Source organism: Hypanus sabinus, chromosome 4 (genome assembly GCF_030144855.1).
Source record: "Hypanus sabinus isolate sHypSab1 chromosome 4, sHypSab1.hap1, whole genome shotgun sequence".
Taxonomy (NCBI): domain Eukaryota; kingdom Metazoa; phylum Chordata; class Chondrichthyes; order Myliobatiformes; family Dasyatidae; genus Hypanus; species Hypanus sabinus.
The window spans coordinates 126,822,670-126,843,793 of record NC_082709.1 but is presented as its reverse complement, the minus strand read 5'-3'; the positions used below and the strand labels follow the sequence as shown (position 1 = coordinate 126,843,793).

The 21,124-nt window shown below is 42.1% G+C and overlaps 1 protein-coding gene across 1 annotated transcript in view; it reads right to left on the bottom strand.

The window, feature by feature from the left end:
* LOC132392349 (superoxide dismutase [Cu-Zn]-like) overlaps nucleotides 1-6,861 on the bottom strand; it is a 38,460-nt gene extending 31,599 nt beyond the window's left edge. Inside the window, exons 1-2 of the mRNA XM_059966169.1 lie at nucleotides 6,771-6,861; nucleotides 1,197-1,293 (exon numbers count right to left, since the gene is read on the bottom strand). Coding sequence (XP_059822152.1) covers nucleotides 1,197-1,293; nucleotides 6,771-6,845 — 172 coding nt within the window. The 5' untranslated portion in view covers nucleotides 6,846-6,861. The remainder of the gene's footprint in view (nucleotides 1-1,196; nucleotides 1,294-6,770) is intronic.
* Nucleotides 6,862-21,124: the final 14,263 nt, after the last annotated feature.

The following is a 21,124-nucleotide window of genomic DNA, read 5'->3' as shown; positions in this document are numbered from 1 at the left end:
TCTTTTACTTCCCTAGGCATCTACTGTTGCTTCATCCCTTTAGATATACATCTATCCTGCACCTTTTGAATTGCTCCCAAAAATTGCTGCTATTGCTATTCTGCCATCAACCCTGTTAGTGTCCTCTTCCAATCAACTTTGGCCAGCTCTTCTCTCATGCCTCTAATTCCCTTTACTCCACTCTAACACTGATATAACTGATTTTAGCTTCTCCTTCTCAAACTGCAGAGCGAATTCTATCATATTATTATCACTGTCTCCTAAGGGTTCCTTTACTTTAAGCTCACTAATCAAATCTGGTCCATAACACAACACCTAATCCAGAGTCCAGAGAATTTTGGTAAATTATTTCCAAAGCCTCCACTATAACTTCTGCCATATTTTTCAGTACCCTGGGATGCATTCCAACAGGACCTGGGGTCTTATCTGTCTTCAGGCCCACAAGTTTGCCCAGCACTAGCACTACCTCTTTAGCGATAGCTATTGTATCAAGGTCCTCACTTCCCATCGCATCTCTCTTTGGCACGTTAGACTTGTCCTCCACCATGAAGACCGACCACAAAATAGTCATTCAAAGCCTCTGTCATTTCCTCATTATCTGACACCAATAAAACCTTTAACAAATGCATGGCAAGCTACAACCAATAAGTTTCCTTAAAGCCATTTGCAATCCTAGGCTGATTATTTGTTTAAAAATAATTGCGACTTTAACTGTTGTAACTTTTTAACCAATAGCACTATGGGATTATTTTATCATGAGGGCTCAAATAGATTTGGTCACTTAGGTCATCCCAAATAAAAGGTAGAAAGTGCAAAATAAATTGCCAGATTTCAAAGTTGACATTAAGGAAGGCCGTTTTGGCTCTTATTTCTATAGCACCGCACTGGGAATCACCATCTCCACTGATTTTCCATATCAAACATTCTCAAGCTCTCTTCTTACGCAGTCCTTCAGAATTTATCTCCAGTTTTTTAAGGCTCTTAGATGGCTAATAAGGAGATAAATAAGTCATAATTTGTAGAGGGCTGAAATTTGCCTTTTTTATTCTAAAGACCGTTGGCTAACTAACCTAAAAACTACTTTGTAGTCTGCAAATTGAAATTTTGGTAAAACCCTACTGTTTCTAAGCAAAACCTTCACCCTTTCATTCATTAAAACAGAACAGTTCTACAAAAAAAATTAGAAATATTCATACCTTTGGAAATATCTCCAAATGAGTGCACATGTAGTCCATGCTTTCCAGGAGTCAATCCAGAAATTTCCCCTGTCACAATGGTTGTATGGCCACCTTCCTGCAAAAATATTACATATTTAATCTCGGAAATATTGACAAATAGTATCATGCAAAAATGAAAGTGTAGAAAATATACTGCAGGCTAGTCAGTATTTACACAGATAGTGCAAATCCAAACTTCCAACTGTCAAGAACAGTCATGATATAAACTTACTGGATAGCCTGTGGCTAAGAGACCATGGCAGACACTAACAATCAGGCCTTAAGAGCTATAGAATCAGTTACATAGCACTAAGACACATCTACAATACACACAAAATGCTGGAGAACTCAACAGGTCATGCAGCATCTACATGAAGGAATAAATAGTCAATGTTTTAGGCAGAGATTCTTCATCAGATCTGGAAAGAAAGTGGGAAGAAGCCAGAATAAGAAGGTGGGGGAGGGGAAGGAGTGCAAGCTGGCAGGTGTTAGCTGGAAGAGGCAGAGGACTGAAGAAGGAGGAATCTGATAGACCATAGAAGAAAGGGGACGAAGGGCACTAGAGGGAGGTGACAGGCAGGTGAAAAAAGGAGAAAGGGTAAGAGGGGAGCCAGAATAGGGAATGGAAAAGGACAGAAGGGTGAAGAGAGAAACAGGTCCTTTAGTTCAACCCCTCTAAGCTCACCAACGTGCTTTTCTGAGCTGGTCCCATTTACCCATTTTGCCAATATCCCTCTAAACCTTGGACCTGTCCAATTTAAACATTCTAACTGTACCCTAACTATATATACCCACCATCTTCTGTGTGAAAAGCTTTCCCCGAGCTCTCCTTTAAATCATTCCCTTCTCACTTTAAACCTATTGCCTTCTGTTTTAGATTTCCCTCACCCTGGGAAAAAGACAGTGACCATTCATCTGATTAATGCTTCCTCATGATTTTATATACCTCCATCCCTCAGGCCTTGTTCATTCCAGGGAAAACAGCCCCAGCCTATCCAGTCTCCCAAAGTTACAGAAAAGGGTCATTTTACCCAACTGGTCTGTGCTGACCAAGATTCCCATCTAAGCTACCCATTTACTCACATTTAGCCCACATCCCCTCTAACCAAAACCTTTCTTAGCTACATGCCTGTTTAAATAATTTTTACTCTGTTTCATTCAGCTGTATCCATGTATGGTCAAATGATAATCAAACTTAATGTGATTTGATTGAAATGTTGCTCATGTACCTGCCTCAATTACTTCTGCTGGTAGCTCACTCAATATATTGATTGCTCTCTGAGTGAAAATTTTGTCCCACAGGTTCCTATTAAATATGCCCCCTTTCACATTAAACCAATGCCACCTCATTCTCAATTTCCCAATCCTTGGAGAGGGACATTTTGCATTCACCCTAAGATTCAACCCCTCGTGATTTTATACATCTCTATAAGATCACCCCTCATTCTCCTACACTCCAATGAAAAGAAGTCACAACTTGCTCAACCTCCCTTCAAAACAAGAATTCACAATTCCTGGCAACTTCCTTGTCAATTTCCTCTGCACTCTTTTCACTTTTCAGCAGGGTGATAAAAATTGAATACAATATTCCAAAGGTGGCTCAGAATGGTGAATGAAAAAAGAGAGAAAAGGGAACTATAACATAACATCCTAACTTCTAGACATAATGCTTTAACTGGTGAAGGCCAAAGAGCCAGAGGCCACCTTCACCACCCTGTCTAGCCACAATGCCACTCGCAGGAAAACTCGCACTTGTATACCTAGGTTGCTCTGTTCTACAATACTTCACAGGGCTCTGCTATTCACTGTGAAACTCCTATCCTGATTTATCTCCCCAAAAATGCACCACCTTGCGCATATCACATGCTTGGTGTAAAAATGGAGGCGCAACAGCAGTGCGCGCAGCCCCTCCAGGAATGAATATCTGTTATCTGTGAGTAGGGGCAGTGCACAATCCTGCTTTGATGGGGACGGACGTGAGAAGCACAGAGGAACATCTGGTGAAACTTCTAACATGCCTGTTTCGCTGCCGCTGCTACTGTGCAATCGAGAAATCTCTGGACAGGAAGGCCTCGAATCCTCAGCTTTACCTGTTGCTTGGCAGCCGGGGACGAGGTCGAAGCGCTCAGCAGAGATGGTGCTTGCTGCTCAGTGTTGGAGGGCTGGTCGGAGGCTCGAAGATTTTTTGGACGGACTCAGAGTTGGCTGTGTTCGGATGCTTTCAGAGGTGGCATCGGGAAGTTTTGCAGCGCTGGAGGTTCATGGCAGGAAGAGTTTTTCTTCCTTCTACTGTCTACGTGAGATGATGGGCTATCGAGGACTTCGAGATTTTTTACCGTGTCCATGGTCTGTCCGTATCAAATTACAGCATTGCTTTGCACTGTTGTAACTATATGTTATAATTATGTGGTTTTTGTAAGTTAGTCTTGGTCTGTTTTGTGTTTTTGTGATATCATACTGGAGGAACATTGTATTATTTCTTAATGCATGCATTACTAAATGACAATAAACGAGGACTGAGTATCTTCACAATCTAAAAAAAAATCTGAATTACATACCATTTGCTATTCCTTGACCCACATCTAGCTGATCAAGATCCCTCTATAAGTTCTGATAACTATCTCCACTGTCAACAACTCCGACTATTTCAGTGCAAATTTATTAACCAGGCTTCATACACTCTCATCCAAGGCACTAATATAAATGACAAATAGTAATGGACCTAGCACCAACCTCTGGAGAACATCGCTAGTCACAGACCTCAAGTCCAAAAAGCCATCTTCCACCATCACTCTCTGCTTCCTAGCATCAAACCAATTGAGTATCCAAGTTAGATTACACCTGCAACTTTCCAATTACATTAAGACAGCCATCTTCAATATTTACTACATGACCCATACACAAAGCCATGTTGACTATCCCTAATCAGTTCCATCTAACCAAATACTTATACATCCAGTCTCTTCGAATACCTTCCAATAACTAACCCACTACTGATGTCAGGCTCACCAGCCTATAAGTTCCTGGCTTATTATTAGAGCCTTTCTTAAACACTGGAACAACATTAGCTATCCTCCATTCCTCCAGCACCTCAATCAAGGCCAAGGAGCTTTTAAACTTCTCTACTAGGGTCCCTGCAATTTCTGCACTAGCTTCCCAATGTCCGAAGAAAAATCTTGTCAAGCCCTGCGGATTTACTCACCTTCATTTGCCCCAAGGCAGCAAGCATCTCCTCCTCTGTAAACTGTATATGGAGCATGACCTCAGCTGCTTTGCCTCACTTCTACAGACTCTGCGTCAATCTCCCGAGTACAGACAGACAGACATACTTTATTGATCCCGAGGGAAATTGGGTTTCGTTACAGCCGTGCCAACCAAGAATAGTGCAGAAATATAGCAATATAAAACCATAAATAATTAAATAATAATAATAGTGGAAATAAGTCCAGGACCAGCTTATTGGCTCAGGGTGTCTGACACTCCAAGGGAGGAGCTGTTAAGTTTGATGGCCACAGGCAGGAATGACTTCCTATGACGCTCAGTGTTACATCTCGGTGGAATGAGTCTCTGGCTGAATGTACCAGTACATTATGGAGTGGATGGGAGTCATTGTCCAAGATGGCATGCAACTTGGACAGCATCCTCTTTTCAGACATCACTGTCAGAGAGTAAATACAGATGCAAAAAAAATCCATTTAAGATCTCCCGCATCTCTTTTGGCTCCATGCACAGATGATCATTCTGATCTTCCAGAGCACCAATTTTAGTCCCTTGGTATCCTTTTGTTCTTAATGTATTTGTAAAAACCTTTGGGATTCACTTTCACCTTACCTGCTAGAGAACCTCATGCCTTGGTTCCCTAAACCTGTTATACTTGCCTTTCACTCTGACAGGAACATACAAACTCTGTACAGTACTCTCAAAACTTCACTTTTGATCACCTCCCATTTACCATGTATACCTTTGCCAGAAAGCAACCTGTCCCAATCCATACTTCCGGTTTATTTCTGATACTATCAAATTCTGCTTTTCTCCAATTTAGAATCTCAACCTGAGGACTAGATCTATCCTTTTTCATAACTGTCTTGACACTGTTTGCAATATGATTACAGGTTGCTAAGTGTTCCCCCACACAAACTTCTGTCATTTGCTCTGCCTGCCTCATTCCCTAATAGGAGATCTGGTATCGCACGATGGTTAAAACCTCATGTACTGATTAAGAAAACTGTCCTGAACACACTTGACAAACCCTATCCCATCCAGCCCTTTTAGAGTATAGATGTGGCCAGTTAAAATCACCTTCAATCACAACCTTGTCTTTCTTCTAACAGTCTACAATCTCTCTACAAATTTGCTTCTTTAATTCCAGCAAACTGTTGGGTGGTCTGTAATATAATTACATTAACGTGGTCATTCCTTTCTTATTCCTCAGTTCAACCCATATAGCCTCAGTAGTTGAGCCCTCCACTCTCCTGTCTGAGCACTGCCATGAGATGTTCCCTGATGAGTAATGCCACCCCTTCCTCTTTAATCCCTCCAGCTCTATCACGTCTAAAACTACAGATCCCTGGACGTTTTAAGTGCCAATCTTGTTCCTCCCGCAACTAAGTCTGACTAATAGCTACAGTGTTACAATTCCACGTGTTTATCCACCTCCCAAGCTCATCCGCCCCTCCTACAATCCACTTACATTGAAATATTCACAACTCAGAACATTAGTCCATGTTCAAGCTTTCGATTCCTGACTCTGTACATATACTTAACATCTATCCCCAGAAACACCCCACTACTCGAGTTCTCATCCCGCAGCAACTCTAGTTTAACACCCCCCCCACCCCAATGCAGCACTGACATACCTTCTTACAAGGACATGTTCCCCTTCAGTTCAGGTGCAAAACGTCCCTTTTGTGCAGGTCTTACCTTCCCTGGAAGACAGACCAATGATCCAAAAAAATCTGAAATCCTCCCTCCTGCACTATCGGCCCATTATTTTCCTCCAGTAATTTTCTTTTGCTCCCTAATCCTGCCAGTCTTGCTCCCCTCTCCAATAGAAACATGCTGTCTTTGGGCTCTTCTCTATCTCGCTTTGAAGACCCTCCCACTTGCCAGACTCCTTGGTTGCCTTTCTGTCATACTTGTTTTCAAGAAATCTCAGGTTTGTTTTATGGCAAAGAGTACTCGAGAAAATCGTGGCGATGGAGCATAAATCACTGAAAGGTCTACCAAAGTCATGCGGGAGAGAAGCGACCTAGCACAACTTTCGTACGGTTGGATTTTCACAGCGGCCGGCCGACCGTTGCCTCTCAGGGCGCGAGGACTGAATTCACGTCGTCCTCGGCCTATTCCCCTTGGGCCACACCGCCGGATGTATTCCTGGCTGTCCGGCACTCGCCACTCGCCACATCGCACGATTAACGGCTGTAAGAGTCACGGCACCAACGCAAGACATTCGTTTTCAAGCTAACTTTTCCGCCGCGTCTTAACCACGCGGTTTTGGAGAACCAAGAGCTGATGTCACCACAAATCCAAAACAGTTGTGTTTTTTTTCCTTACCCCCGCTTTCATATTAATTATTCCAGTGACACCACCAGGACCCTTCAACACGCAAATCGCCATGGGGACCTCCATAATGTTCCTCCTGACAACGGTTGGAATGCGGGCGAAGGAACTGCGCAGGCGCCCTGCGGCGCGGTCCCGGAGCACGTGCCATTTGGGGAACGTGTTTCATATCCGTAAACCAAAACGAAGAATTTAGGGTTAAAAATTCTTGAGAGCTCTGGGAGCAGTCTTTGGCATATTAACACAGTCGTCTCTTTATATCTTGTGAAATGTACAAAAAAGTTAAAATATTAAACTAAAGTAATCTTTAAATTTCTCCACGATTGGGTCAGTTTTCGCTTTGTTTTTTCATGTTGGGCAGGAATGTATAATTCTTCTTGTCCCTGCATGTATTTCTCTAATGTTAGCCATTATCCGTTATATCTTTTACAGCAGTTTCTTATTCTGTCACTCAATTCTTCCCCAGTTGCCCTTGTTTAGCTGTAGGTCTCTGGTTTCCTACCTAACTGCTTTTGATCAGTTATGCCATTCTCTCCAAATAAACCCCGCACAGAAAGATTATTATAATACAATATGGAGCCTAGAATCGCCTATTCCCCACCTAGCCGTTCTACACACTGTCCAAAATATTTGAATTATATATTTGAATTATAAACTCACAGCCTTGGTCACCCTAGATGTCCACAATCTAATCTTATTCCTTCATGCCTCCCTTACCCTATTTCATAAGTTTTGTGATTTTTTGTGAGCATTTACAAACAATTCCTTGTAATATTGTGGCAAAGCACTGCTTAAACACCATCTATAAATTTGCCAATGGCATATCTGCTATTGACAGAATTTCAGAGGATGTGGAGGAATCGTGTAGGAGTGAAATAGATTGGCGAGTTGAGAAGTGTTACATGAACAACCTTACACTCGGCGTCAGTGAGATTGAGGAATTAATTGTGGACTTCAGGAAGGGGAAGTCAGAACACACCCACAAGTCCTGATCAAGTGGTCGGCGCTGGAAAGGCTGAATAGCTTCCAAGTTTCCGGGTGTCAACGTTTCAGAGGATCTATCCTGGGCCCAACATATTGATGTAATCGCAAAAAAGAAGCGTTGATGGCTATACTTCATTACGTGTTTGAGATTTGGTATGTCGCTAAAGACCATAGCTACTTTCTACAGATGTACAGTGAAGTGCATTCTGATTGGTTGAAGAACCGTTGGGTTTAGAGATGCAACCAGGAATAAAGCTGCAGAGGATTGTAGACACAGCCAGCTCCATCATGGGCCCTCACCTCCCCGCCATTTGGAGCATATTTGAAAGGTGATGCCTCAAAAAGTTGCCATCTGTCATTAAGGACACTTACCATCCAGATCATAGCACTTCTCATTTTTGCTTTTTTTTTGTAATACCCATTTACTTTCTATATTTCTTATTACAACTTAGTAATTTTTATGTATTGTGCTGTACTACTGCCGCAAAACAAACTTCATGACATACCATGTCATATACAAATTTCACATACGTCAGTGATGATAAACATGATTCTGATTGTGAGATGTAATTTTATTTTGTTCTCTAGACCCATTTACCTCAGTGCCATTCTTTCATGCCGTGTTCTTCAGTTACTTCCCCACTCAGCTTCCTCCTGGTTCCTCTCTATTATTCAAGATTTTCCCTTCACTCCTCTTAAGTTAGTGTAAAACCTCACTTGCATCCTTAGTTATTCAATTAACTGGAACTCCTACATAGTTTATGTACAGTCCTTCCTGATGGAGGCACTTTCTTCTGCAAACCACTTCTCTCATTCCATTGTGTATATTACATAATCACCTTCTTAATACCTCTATTCCTGTTCCATATTGCTTTTGTGTCTTGGGTAATGATCCAGATTATGGTTCTGCGTTTGTTAGCTCCTAGTTGCACAAACTCTGATCAAAATTGCTTTCTTAAAATTCTCTAGGTCCTTGATACCTGTGGAGATAAAGAAAACTGGATCTTCCCCTTTTCCAACAGCTGGGGCAGAGACAACAATTCAAAGCAAATTTATTACCAAAGGATGTATAAATTATACAACCTTGCAATTTGTTTGCTTACAGGCAGCCACAAAGCAAGAAATGCAAAAGAACCCAATTAAAAACATAAAGACTAACCCACAATGAGCAAAGAAAGAGGAAAAAAAACACAAATCATTCAAGCAGTAGAAGCGAGCAGCAGCATTCGGAACCAAATTGATCTGAATCCCCAGAGCAGCCTGGAGTAGGCCAAAAGCCTTGGTATCAATTCATCATATTAAGGTAAAATGACCCTTACGTTAGCACCACCAGCAAAACAGCCTTTGTTCATTTTCTCACGACCATTCCCTGAACTATACTGTTCTCTAGTACAACATTCCTTTTAACTTGAACAGTTTCCCATACCACAATGCTATTGCCAAGTGGCTTTCACCTGTTGCAGTCCCCACACTTCATCACAGGGACTGCATGAACCTAATATATATATATATATATATATATATATATATATATATATAGAATTGGAGCAGGGATGCAAATCCTTCTAATACCATCATGGGCACCACAGTAGTGTAACAGTTACTGCAATGCCATTACAGCTTCAGGTGTTGGAGTTCAATTCTGCCACTGTTTTCCCTATGAGCATGTCGGTGTCCACCAGGTATTCCAGTTTCCACCCGGTATTCCAGTTTCCACCCACAGTCCAAAGATGTACCAGTTAACTGGTCATTACTTCCTTTCTTGAGCAAAGGAATATCATTTGCCACCCTGGAATCATCTAGTATTACTCCTGCGACCCCAGTGGAAACACAAAGATGATTGCCAAAGATGCAGGAATCTCTTCCCTCACTTACTGTAGAAACCTGGGAAATATCCGGTCCAGCCATGGGAATTTATCTATCCTAATGTTCTTCAAACATTCCAGCACATCAGCCCATTTTACACTGTCCTCACAAACATCAAAGTCATTCTCACTGAGGTAAAGTATTCATTAAGGGCCTCCCCTATCTTCTCCAACTCTAGGCACATGTCTCCTCTTCTATCCCTAACTGTTCCTTCCCTCACTCGGGTCATCCTCCTATTCTTCACCAATGTGTAGAATGCCTTGGGATTTCCTTAATCCTACTTGCCAAGAGCATTTCAAGCCCCCTTCTAGCTCTCCTAATTCCATTCTTAAACTCCTTACTGGTTACCTTCTAAACCTCTGGTGGCCTATTTGATTCTTGCTTCCTAAGTCTTAAGTAAGCTTCCATCTTCCTATTGAAATAAATATTCCACATATTGTATGCACCATGGTTCTTTCACCCTACTATCCTTTCAATGGGACAAACCTATCCAGACCCCCTTACAAGTAGTCACTAAACATGGGTGCTCATCAGGGTTGTGAGTTGAGCCCAGTGCTGTACACTCTGCTTACAACACAACTACATGGCCGAACACCCTAGTAATCACATAGTGAAGTTTGCCCATGACACAACAGTGGCGAGGCTCATCACCAACAGTAGTGAGATGGCCTAGAGAGAAGGTGGAAGAGCTTGACATCTGGTGCCAGGCAAATAACCTCTTCCTCAATGTCAACAAGACAAAGGAGGTGGTTATCAACTTCAGGAGAACTGACTACACCCATACCCCTCTTTACATCAATGGTACAGCAGAGGAAACTGCAAGCAATTTCAAACTCTTGGGGATGCATTTCTCACGCAACCTCTCATGATCCCAGAACACATCCTACACAATCAGAAAGCTCACCAATGCTACTAATTTTTAAGGAGGCTGAAAATAGATTGCAGATTAAATTTAAAATGCAGCTCTGAACAATAGGTTGCTAAAAGCTTTGAACCACAAACCAGACAATGCTAATTAAAATTCATTTAGATGTCTGTGGTATGGATGTGAATCGGAAAGTGTAAAGCTTATATATAGTTTCAAAGAAAGCATTTTGGATGCATTGTAAATATGGAATAGTCCTTTGATGTTTAGCACATAAAATGTCGGGTAGCGTTGGGCCAGCCAGACATTTCCACTGAAAGCATCTCAATATGATGCCTGCTGTATCATATTTTGTTGAATATAGAGGCTGCCTCATATATACCAGTACCTTTCTCTGGAGACTTCAGTCAGGCAATAACATTTGGTGTCAGCAGTGGGATGCCTTTGTGCAACCCATCGTGTGGCCAGTGATCTTAGCAGTCTAAGTGGGTGAGCATCTTTAAAATTAGCACTCATACCTGGGTCTGTTAGGGATGGTAGTACACAGGAATGTGAAGTATCACGAACGCAGAGCACTGAACTGATAGGTATAAAAGTGTGTACGCGTGCATGTGTGTTTATGTAAGAGACAAAATTTTGTGTTAATTTGGTAAGAAGGAGCCACCAGTTGTGAAGGGTGGTTATTGAAGGTTCGGGATGCCAGTGTATACTTGTTCCAGGAGCTGCATTTTAACATACATATTTTGTGAGTGTGATGCAAAGGAAAATAGCAGGTATCATGCGTTTAGACGCACATGTGCCAAATTGCAAAGTGCATACTCTGTGGTTTTAACTTGTATCTGTCATTTAAGTTTTGCGTGCGTGGGAATTGGTGTGGAGATATTTTAGGAAGAGGGTCTACCCAGATGTATCTGTCAAAGATGGCAACTATTGAGGTCAAACGCCAGGTTGAGAACCCTGATGATCCAAGCCAGCCTTGACTCTGATTATAACCATTCAGAAGCCCTTTGCCCCAGGGAAGAAACAGAGCATTTTGGCAGAGTTGCCCTCACTTAAAGTTGGATATGGGAATTTGGAATTCTGGTGCATGCTTGAGAAAATGTTGGAATTTCACCATTTGCACCCCAAAGATATACAAGTGTTGCCAAAAGTGAAGTGCCCGAGGAATATTTGGAACAATGTGGCCCAGGGGGTGCAGGATAGTACGTACATAGGCAACTACTGGGAATGCATTCATTGCTTACTTTGTCAGCAGTTCTCAGCAATGAGGGCTAGACACAAGCAAGATTGTTGTCTAGTCAAGATGAACCAGCTAATATAGAGGAGGGCCTGCATAAAACCCATAAGCAGTATCCTATGAAAACATTAACGCACTGACTGCTGACACAAGACAGTAACGATAGTTAGGGACACTGGCATGAATCCCAGAAGCACCATCCTAACTGAGGGGGAGGCACACGAGTGCAAAGTGGAAATAAAGTAGGAAGTAAATATCGGTGTAAAGGAAACACCTCTGGAAGGGGAAGCAGAGAAAATTTTTAATAGATGGGTCTCAGAGGTACTTAGATGGGAAGCCACAGGCTGGGCGGGCCATAGTGAAGAAAACAGATGAAGAGTTTGCTTCAGGACCACTGCTAGGGGGTTGCACAACTCAGGATGTGGAACTAATGGCCCTGATAAAAGCACTGCGCTACCATAAAGGCAGATGAGCAAGTATGCAGGCAACCAGTATGCCTTTGGGGTGGTGCACAATTATCTGATTGCGTGGGCATGACAAGGATTTGTAACCTCAACGGGTGCAGCACAGGCACCTATTACAAGAACTGATGGAAGCAGTCTGCTAGCAGAGGTGGCAGTGATTAAAGTAAAATCTCATCAGAAAGGAGAGAGTAAGGAGCAGAAAGGAAATGAGTAGGCAGACATCACTGTGAAGAAGGCAGCAGAGGTACAGAAAGCAATTAAAATTGCAAGTGTGTGGGAAGAAACAACTGAAGCCAGTTTAGTAAAATTATATTGAGAGACAGAGGCAGAAAACAAGGAAAAATGAAGGAGAAAAGGGTCAAAGGAGTGACCAGATGAGTGCTGGATCCATGGGGAGGAAGGAGTAGTGGTGGCCCCATGTATTAGGCAGGTACTACTGAGGCTATATCATGGTACGATGCATCGGGGAAGGCAGAGCATGATCATGACTCCCCAGCAGGAGTGCCGCTGGCCAGGGATATTGAGAAATTCTGCCACCGTTCTATCATTTGTGCCCAACATAGCCCTAGTAAGGGCATAAAGCTACAGCTGGCAACATCCTGGGAAAACATCCAGATAGACTTCACAGGGTGGGGTGGGGCTGGCAAAAAGCAGGGGGAAAATCTGCTGTCTAGTAATTATAGATTACTTCACCCAGAAGGTAGAGACATTCCCAACAAGGGACTGCACAGCCAGCACCTCTGCACAGATCCTAATTCAGGAAATCCTCCCAAAGTGGGGAACTCAGTCCAGGTGGACTCCGATCAGGAGCACATTTCACAGGGAAAGTGATGAAGGAAATGTGTCGACTGTTACAGATTCAACAATGGTTCCACATATCCTACCACGCTCTGAGTTCAGGAATGGTAGAAAGGATGAACTGAACAATCAAGAATGCCTGAGACAAAGCTACAGCTGAGCCTGGAAAGACTTGGGTTGATGTATTACCAGGAATCCAGATGAGATTGCGAGCAACTCCAAACCGCACCCTGGGCCTCAGCCCCTATGGATTATTGATGGGGCAAGCAATACGACCCTTTATGTGGTAATTATGAGTTGCGGTGAGCCTGGGACTTACAGGGATGGAATGACACAGGAGATGAAAGACCTTTGTAACCAACTTAAAAGTGTTGAAGGACCAAGCAAAACAACTACAGCACATTGCTGATCAAAGAGAGCCGGATGAAAAGGAGACAGTCCTCCTAAAGCTGGGTGACCAGGTCATGGTGAGGGTGTTGCTGAAAGGATAGGGTTTGCTCCCAGATAGATAGGACCACTGATGGTACTTTTAACAAATGACACTTGTGTCTGTGGGCAGACTTGGTGCGACAGCCAGTGGAAACACTGGACTCATGTTAAACTGTCTGACTCACCTTCTTGTAGATCCCACAGAACGAGGTATCAAGTGTACCCAGTAACCATGTAATGACAGAGAACCTAAGAGATGAACACTAGCCAGCCACACCAGGCCTGACCACAGTTGATTGAAACACACCCACAGCAAATGCAAAGGCAGAAGACAATGAGAGTATAACAGAGACCCAGGAATAGCATACTAAAGTGTGATGGTGAACCATACTCTGTAATCAAGGCTGGTTGCTGAAGGTAGACAATTAGTTGAATAGCATAGTTATAAAAGATATTGGGGAAAATAGATGGGGAGAGATTTAAGTTAAAACAGAGACATCAGGTTCCACAACTTCGATGGCATACATGACAGACTGAGAAAGACTACACGTAGCATCTGAAGGCAGTCACCCTAGCCTGAATGAGGAGTGAATGTAAGTGAGCTGACCCCTTTCAGCAGTTGGGGCCAGCGATCAACTGGCAGTTCAGAAAGGGGTGCCATCAGGGAGAGGTCCTTGCAATCATTCAAACGGAGACTACCCCAACCTCTTCCTATACTTCAATGAAGGGGCCTGTGAGCCTGATACACTTACCTTGCTGGTGCCCCTGGAAAGAGTTTTAGCTTCCAGAAAACGAAGGAGTGAAGTCAAGGGCAAACACGACGAAATCTGCAGATGCTGGAAATTCAAATAGCAACACACACAAAATGCTGGTAGAACACAGCAGGCTAGGCAGCATCTATAGGAAGAAGCGATATTAACATTTTGGGATGAAGGGTCTCGACCCGAAACATCGATATCACTTCTCCCTATAGATGCTGCCTAGCCTGCCGTGTTCTACCAGCATTTTGTGTGTGTTGCTGAGTGAAGTCAAGGAATGTGATTTATTACGTACCCCGTATCTGGGTAACTTACCAGCAAAGATAGAGAGGTCCGTTGAAGTCTGATGGTACTATTTTAACAGTATTTATTGGTTAAAAATACACAAAAATATCAATGCAAACATACAGATACTATACCTCGTCAATACTAGATCAAAAGGTGCAGGTATAATAATAATCAATAAGAAATAGCTCTATCGTTGTCTAGGGGATAATGTATTGTCTGATGGAAATATAAAAGTCACTTTAGTTCATTCAGGCTGCAGCCTTTGGTTGGAGTCGAGACAGAGATATTTTGGAACTTGCCAGAGTTTCCTTTTTTATGATGTCAATCCTTCGAAATGTCGGTGTCCTATTCCTTTTAGCTAAGCCATTCTTCCATGGTCAGTCCCGCCAATCCCAGGCAATGGGAAAGGACGCACGCGGGCCCCACCGGCTGTCGCTATTAAACGCTGACACGGGATTTCTAGCGTTTCTCCTGGTGCATCTAAAGGGGTTGTTCCCCAGACCTTCTTTTATCCTTACTCACGGGGTCTCAGATGTCAATCAGGTTGGAATGATGCCATCCCTCAACCAGCCCACTTTGGTCATTCCCTGAGGGTTTCAAATAAATAGTACAGTACTCAATACACAATTCCGTCTCCAAGAGACAATGGCCGTTTTCCGTGGCTTTGTATCGCTGAGGGGCCAGGACATTCCAAACCCCTTGTGGATTCTGCGTGTCTCTCTCTCATTTCCTGGGTCCCAGACCTGAACTAATAGCGATCTTGCAATTCTCAAAAAGGAGGGGGTTACTTTGTACCCTTCGGCCCCTCAAAGTTGGGGCACAGTCGTAACAAATTAAGCTGCAATCGCCCAGCAAGGAAAGAGCTACCAGGCATACAAACACAGCCGGATTTCTAAAAACTGTTGTTCAAATTTCTGGAACAATCTCTCTGCTTAGCATTTTGTAAGTTGTGATCCGGGATGATATAGTGGATATAGACAGACATAGTAATTGGGGAGAAGGTGGTGAATTCTGAGGCAGGGCATTTCTACTGCCCTGTTTGAGTAGATCCTCCTTAAAGTTGACCTTTCCTGATGCAAATTTATTTTTGTGCAGGAAGGCTACAAGGAGGGAGTGTTAAGAGTGATTTTTAGGTTTAGCACATATAGCAAATAACCTCTGCCACAAATCTTCAAACCTGAATATAGATTGTAGATTAGATGTAAAATGCAGCTCTGAACAATAGGTTCCGAAAAGCCTTGAATCACAGACCAGAGAATACTGATTAAAATTGATCTAGATGTCTGTGGTCTGGGTGCGAATAGGGATGTGTGAGGTTTGTGTGTAAATTCAAAGAAAGCATTGTGGATGCATTGTAAAGGTAACAATTAGTATTAGGGAACTTGAAATCTCCGATGGCAACAATCCTGTTACTTTTGCACCTTTCCTGAATCTGCCTCCTCATCTGTTCCTCAGTATCTCTGTTGCTATTGAGGGATCTATAGAATACTATCAGTAGTGATTGCTCCTGTATCTGACTTCCACCTACATTGGCTCAGTAGACGATCCCTCTGAAATCCTCACTTCCTGTAGTTGTGATACTACCCCTGATTAGCAATGTCATTCTTCCACCTCTTTTATGTTCTCACCCCCACCATCCCTTTTGAAGCATCTGAGCTCCAGAACATTCAACAGCCATTCTTGCTTTTGTGACAGCCAAGTCCTCATAATGGCCACATCATCCTTCCATGTACTGACCTATGCTCTAAGTTTATCACCTTTGTTTCTGATACTTCTGTAATAAAATAGGCCCACTTTGACTTATCTGACATTAATTTTGTTGTCATTTGTCTATTATCATAGTCTCTCTACATGCTGCATCTATCTGCACACCAACCACCCCATCCTGTGATCTATCACGGGTTCCATCCCTCTATCTAACTAATTTAACCCCCCTCCCCAATAGCTCTAACAAGTCTGCCCACAGGATATTGGACCCTTCAAGTTTGGATGTAACCTGTCCTTTTATCATGCCTTCCACAGAAGAGATCCCAATGATCACAGATCTGTAATCCTGCCACCTGCACGAATTCCTATCCACATATCCATCTGCCATATTTATTCTTACTTTCACTGGTGTACAGCACAGGCAGCAATCCAGAGACTACTACTCTTGATGTCCTGCTTTTCAGCTTCCTAACCTAGTTCTCTATATTCTCTGTTCAGGACCTCGTTCTTTTTCCTACCTAAAACATTGGTACCAATTTGTACCACGACTTCTGGTCACTCACCTCCCCCTTTATAATGTTGTGGAAGGCAACATACCACCCAGGAGTTTCTTTCATGTTCATAGAATCTCCTGACTGCTTCCTTAACTATTGGATCACCTATCACCACCACCACTCACTTCTTTCCTTCTGAGCCACAGAGCCAGGTTTGATGCCGGAGGCCCCAACAGCTTTCCCCTAGTAGGTCTATTCCTTCCCCCCCCCAAAAAAAAGTATCCCTAGTTTACCTGTTATTGAGGGGAATGGGAACAAAGGTAATCTGCACTGTCTGACTGGTCTCTTTTTCTCTCCTGACAGTCACCCAGGTACCTGCCTCCTGCAGCTTAGGGGTGACTACCTCTCTGTTACTCTCATCTTCTACTTCATTCTCCCAAATGAGCCACAGATCATCCAGCTGCAGCTCTAGTTCCCTAACACAGCTTGTAACGAGCTGCAAGTGGATGCACGTCACACACATAGCTATCAAGGAGGCTGGAGGTCTCCCAGATCTCCCACATCTGGCATCAAGAACACATCATTGACCTGGGATCCATACTCACTATTCTAGCTAGGCAATAACAAAGAAAGAGAAACTTGACAAGAACTTCAACCTGACTCTACATCTTCTTGCCAAAGCCTCAAGCTCTCCACTCTAAGCAGTCCAATCTAACAATGTCCACTCCACTTAAAGCTCACTTTTTACAGGCCTTTGCCAAGTGCAAGATAAACAGTATATCTGAAGCCCACCTGAAAGTTCCAAATGGCTCCCCTTGCTTTTTAAATCTCACACTCAATTTCCACAAACAAGCAACTGCTTGCGATACAACAAGCCTGCCAAAACATTACAATTGTTACAATTTAATTAAATGCTATACATTGCCCGTAGTTAGCACTACTCACTCATCTGATTTATCTGTGATACCATGCTGTAGATTTTCCCTGTTGCAGCTCTGAAAGCACTCCATTTAACAAAGTCATGTTCTCGAAAGCCTAGACTCTAAGAACCACCATGCTTTCGTAGTTTCATTTCTTAACACTTTGTTCTGCTACCTCATCTGACTTCATTTGATTCAATTAAATTATCCTTTGTAACATTTCCCAATGACCATGGAAGGTACTTCAAAGGCAAGTTGCAAAAAGGTGGTTTAGTCAACAGAATTTGCTCTTGCAGATTTCACAAGTTACAAACAAAATATTTAAGATACAGAATAAAATCCTCTCAGAGAATTTATGTGGGGAAAAAATTCTAACTTGCATTTCCTGTACATACAGATAATGCAACTTTCCACTGCAGAAAATTGTGATTGTAGACCATTTTCTGATAACATAATCCTTCCCCCTCCTCATGTAACTAAATTTGGAACAAGACTTCTTTAATTTCACAGTGTATTCTATTTGCCTTGCAAATTACTTGCCCTATCTGCATGTTAACATATAACAATCCCTGCACAGACTTTCATATTTCTCTAAAATAGCATTCTGTAGTGTTTCTCCAATTAACAATATCATTTTTCCATTCATGCAGCCTGACCAATCGCACATTTCCATACATCGTACTTCATATACCAACTTGTTACCAACGCATTATCTTTCTACATTTCTTCGCAATTCTATATTCTCCTAATTGCCCACCTACCTTTGTATCATCAGCAAATTGGCCACAGTACACTCATTCCTGTCACTGAGTTATCATTAATATAATTACTATTCAGTACTATCATCCCCGTCAGTACTAATCACCAAACCTCTAAAGTTCGGCCTTTGTCTCTCCCCTCTGCAACTGGATCATCAAGTTCTACATCATGAGACCATAGTCAACATCAGCAGTGGAAAGGGTGAGCAGCTTCAACTTCTATCTGGGGCCCAACACATTCATACAATCATGAAGAAGGCACACCAGTCACTCTACTGCATTAAGAGTTTGAGGAGATCTGGCATGTCACCAAACTTGCAATTTTCTACAGGTGTATGGCTGAGAGCATTCAGATTAGTTGCATTATGTAGGCTCCAATACACAGGATTGTAAGAGGCTGCAGAAGGCTATGGACTCAGTCAGCATCATCACAGATACAACCCTCCCCACCATAAGGTCATCTTCAACAGGCTGTGCCTCAAGATAGAGCTACCCATTACTAAGGACCTTTAGTAATGAAAGACACTCTAGTTAAATTAACAGCAAACAAGACCATTGAAGTAATTTAACAAATCAAACAGCATCTGAAGGGGCAAAGGAGTTGAGACTGATGCAGTGTCTCAACTCAAAATGACAACCATCCCTTTGTCTCCAGAGATGATACTATATCTCCTGAGCTCTTTGAAGTTTGTTATTTGCTCTAGATTCCAGTACCTGCAGTCTGTTGTATCTCAGCTGGCTCATCACTAAGTTTAGTGCACTCACAGAAATGCAAGTATGGCATTATTGCTCCATATCTTTCTGATGAATCTGTTCTATATCCACTTAAAGGTCAATGTATCTTACTGACGTACATAGGTTCCAAAAGCAGTTAAGATGAATCAAGCCCTCTATATGATTGTAATATTACTTTCTTCACTTTTGAGATGAAGCCAAGCAACCCATTACCTTTTTAAAATTAAAATTTGTCTCAATACTAGGTTTTAGAGACTTTTGGGCACACACCTCCAAATATCTGTGCTCATTCCATATTCCTTGCTTCTTCCCATTATGGAAATGAAAATTTAAAGATACTGTTATTGACATGTTATTTCAATGTATGGTTTTGGACCTCAATATTAAAACTTTTGCTGATTTCAGCAATGAGACTGGAGGCACTAAAATAGAAACCTAAATATCTAGCTCACAAGCATTCATTAAGAGCAATTTTCATGAAGTAGAAGAAAAATGGAAGGTAATAGATACACACATCAGGTCATACAGCATATGTGGAGGGTGAAACACTTTTGATATTTCTGCATTTCGAACATCCTCAGTGACATCCTTTCAGAGACGCCATGTGGGCATTTTCAGAAAAGGCATGAAGTTAACTGCTGAACTATCTTACCTGTAACAGCATGGGCTTTGCTTATTAACAACTTTGAAACTCCTATTTTTATTGAATCCTTTTTTCCATAAACAGAAAATATACACCACAGGTCATTAAGGCCCATAGTACCTTTGCCCATCAGAAAAAGCTCTCAAAATGAATCTCACCTTCCAGCACTTTGGCTGTAGTTCCTATGACAGCCCTTAAAAGTACAATATCCAGGAACTTTTAAATAAGGTGAGAGTTTCCATTTCTAACCTTACCTCTGTACTCGAAGTCCCTCCTTTCAGGTTCCACATTCTCATCATCCTCTAGCTTAAATCTTTTTCTCCTTCATCAGCACTTCTCAAATTCTTCCCCTAAATTAAACTGAGCTCTATGCAACCTTCCAGCTAACAAGAACAGTTCTTAAAGACAACTCACCACCAACTTTTCAAGGACAACTGGGGATGGGCAATTAAATGCTAGCTGTGCTGCAAGATCCCCATCATCGGAATCAATATCGGAAAAAATCCCCCAACTCTTTCTCATTTAAGCCCCTCAATTTTATAAACATCAATTAAGTCACTACTCAATCTCCTTTGGGTTTATCCAGTATTTTCTCATGGCTAAATTTTTCAGACTTTGTACCATCTTCCTTAATCATCAATACATCCTTTCTAAATGCAATCACAACATTCCTGTATCATGATAGGCAAAACTGACACACAGTATTGAAGCTCTGGCCTAATAAGCAATTCTAACGTCAGTGCTCTCAGATTCTTTGTCTTGTGTAATAAAGGAGAGCAACCCAGGTGATTTTTTTAAAGATATTAATAAATGATCCTTGGCCCTCACTACAAGGGGTTTTAAGTACAGCAGAAATGATCATACAGGGCCTTGATGAAACCACATATGGAGTATTGCACTGTTTTGGTCTCTGTTCCCAAAAGTTCAGACAATTACTGGATGGCAGAACTGTTGAATAAGGAAAGATTGGGTTAACTAGGTATCTAATTCATTATAGTTTAGATGATTTCATTGAAACCTACAAAATTCTTTCCGAGCAAAGAGACTAGATGCTGGGAGAGGATGTTTGCCATTAGAGGGCAAGACAGGGTGAGGTGGTCTGGAATTAGGAGTTGCCATCACTTATTTGGGCAAGAGGCAGGACTGTGTTTAGGAGACAACCACAAGATGCCCAGATGTTGAATATTTTTCAAAACAAGAGATTTCCGGACATAAAAAAGCATCAATGATACAGAGAAAGAACAAGGATTTTGTACTGAGATTGAATATCACCCATAATCATATTGATATGACAGCAGATCCAAGGAATCCAACGGCTTACCCTGTTCCTATCTTTTTTTTAAAAAAACTTATAAAATGTTAAATGTTTCCTAATGCACAAGGATCTGCAGAATGTACACCA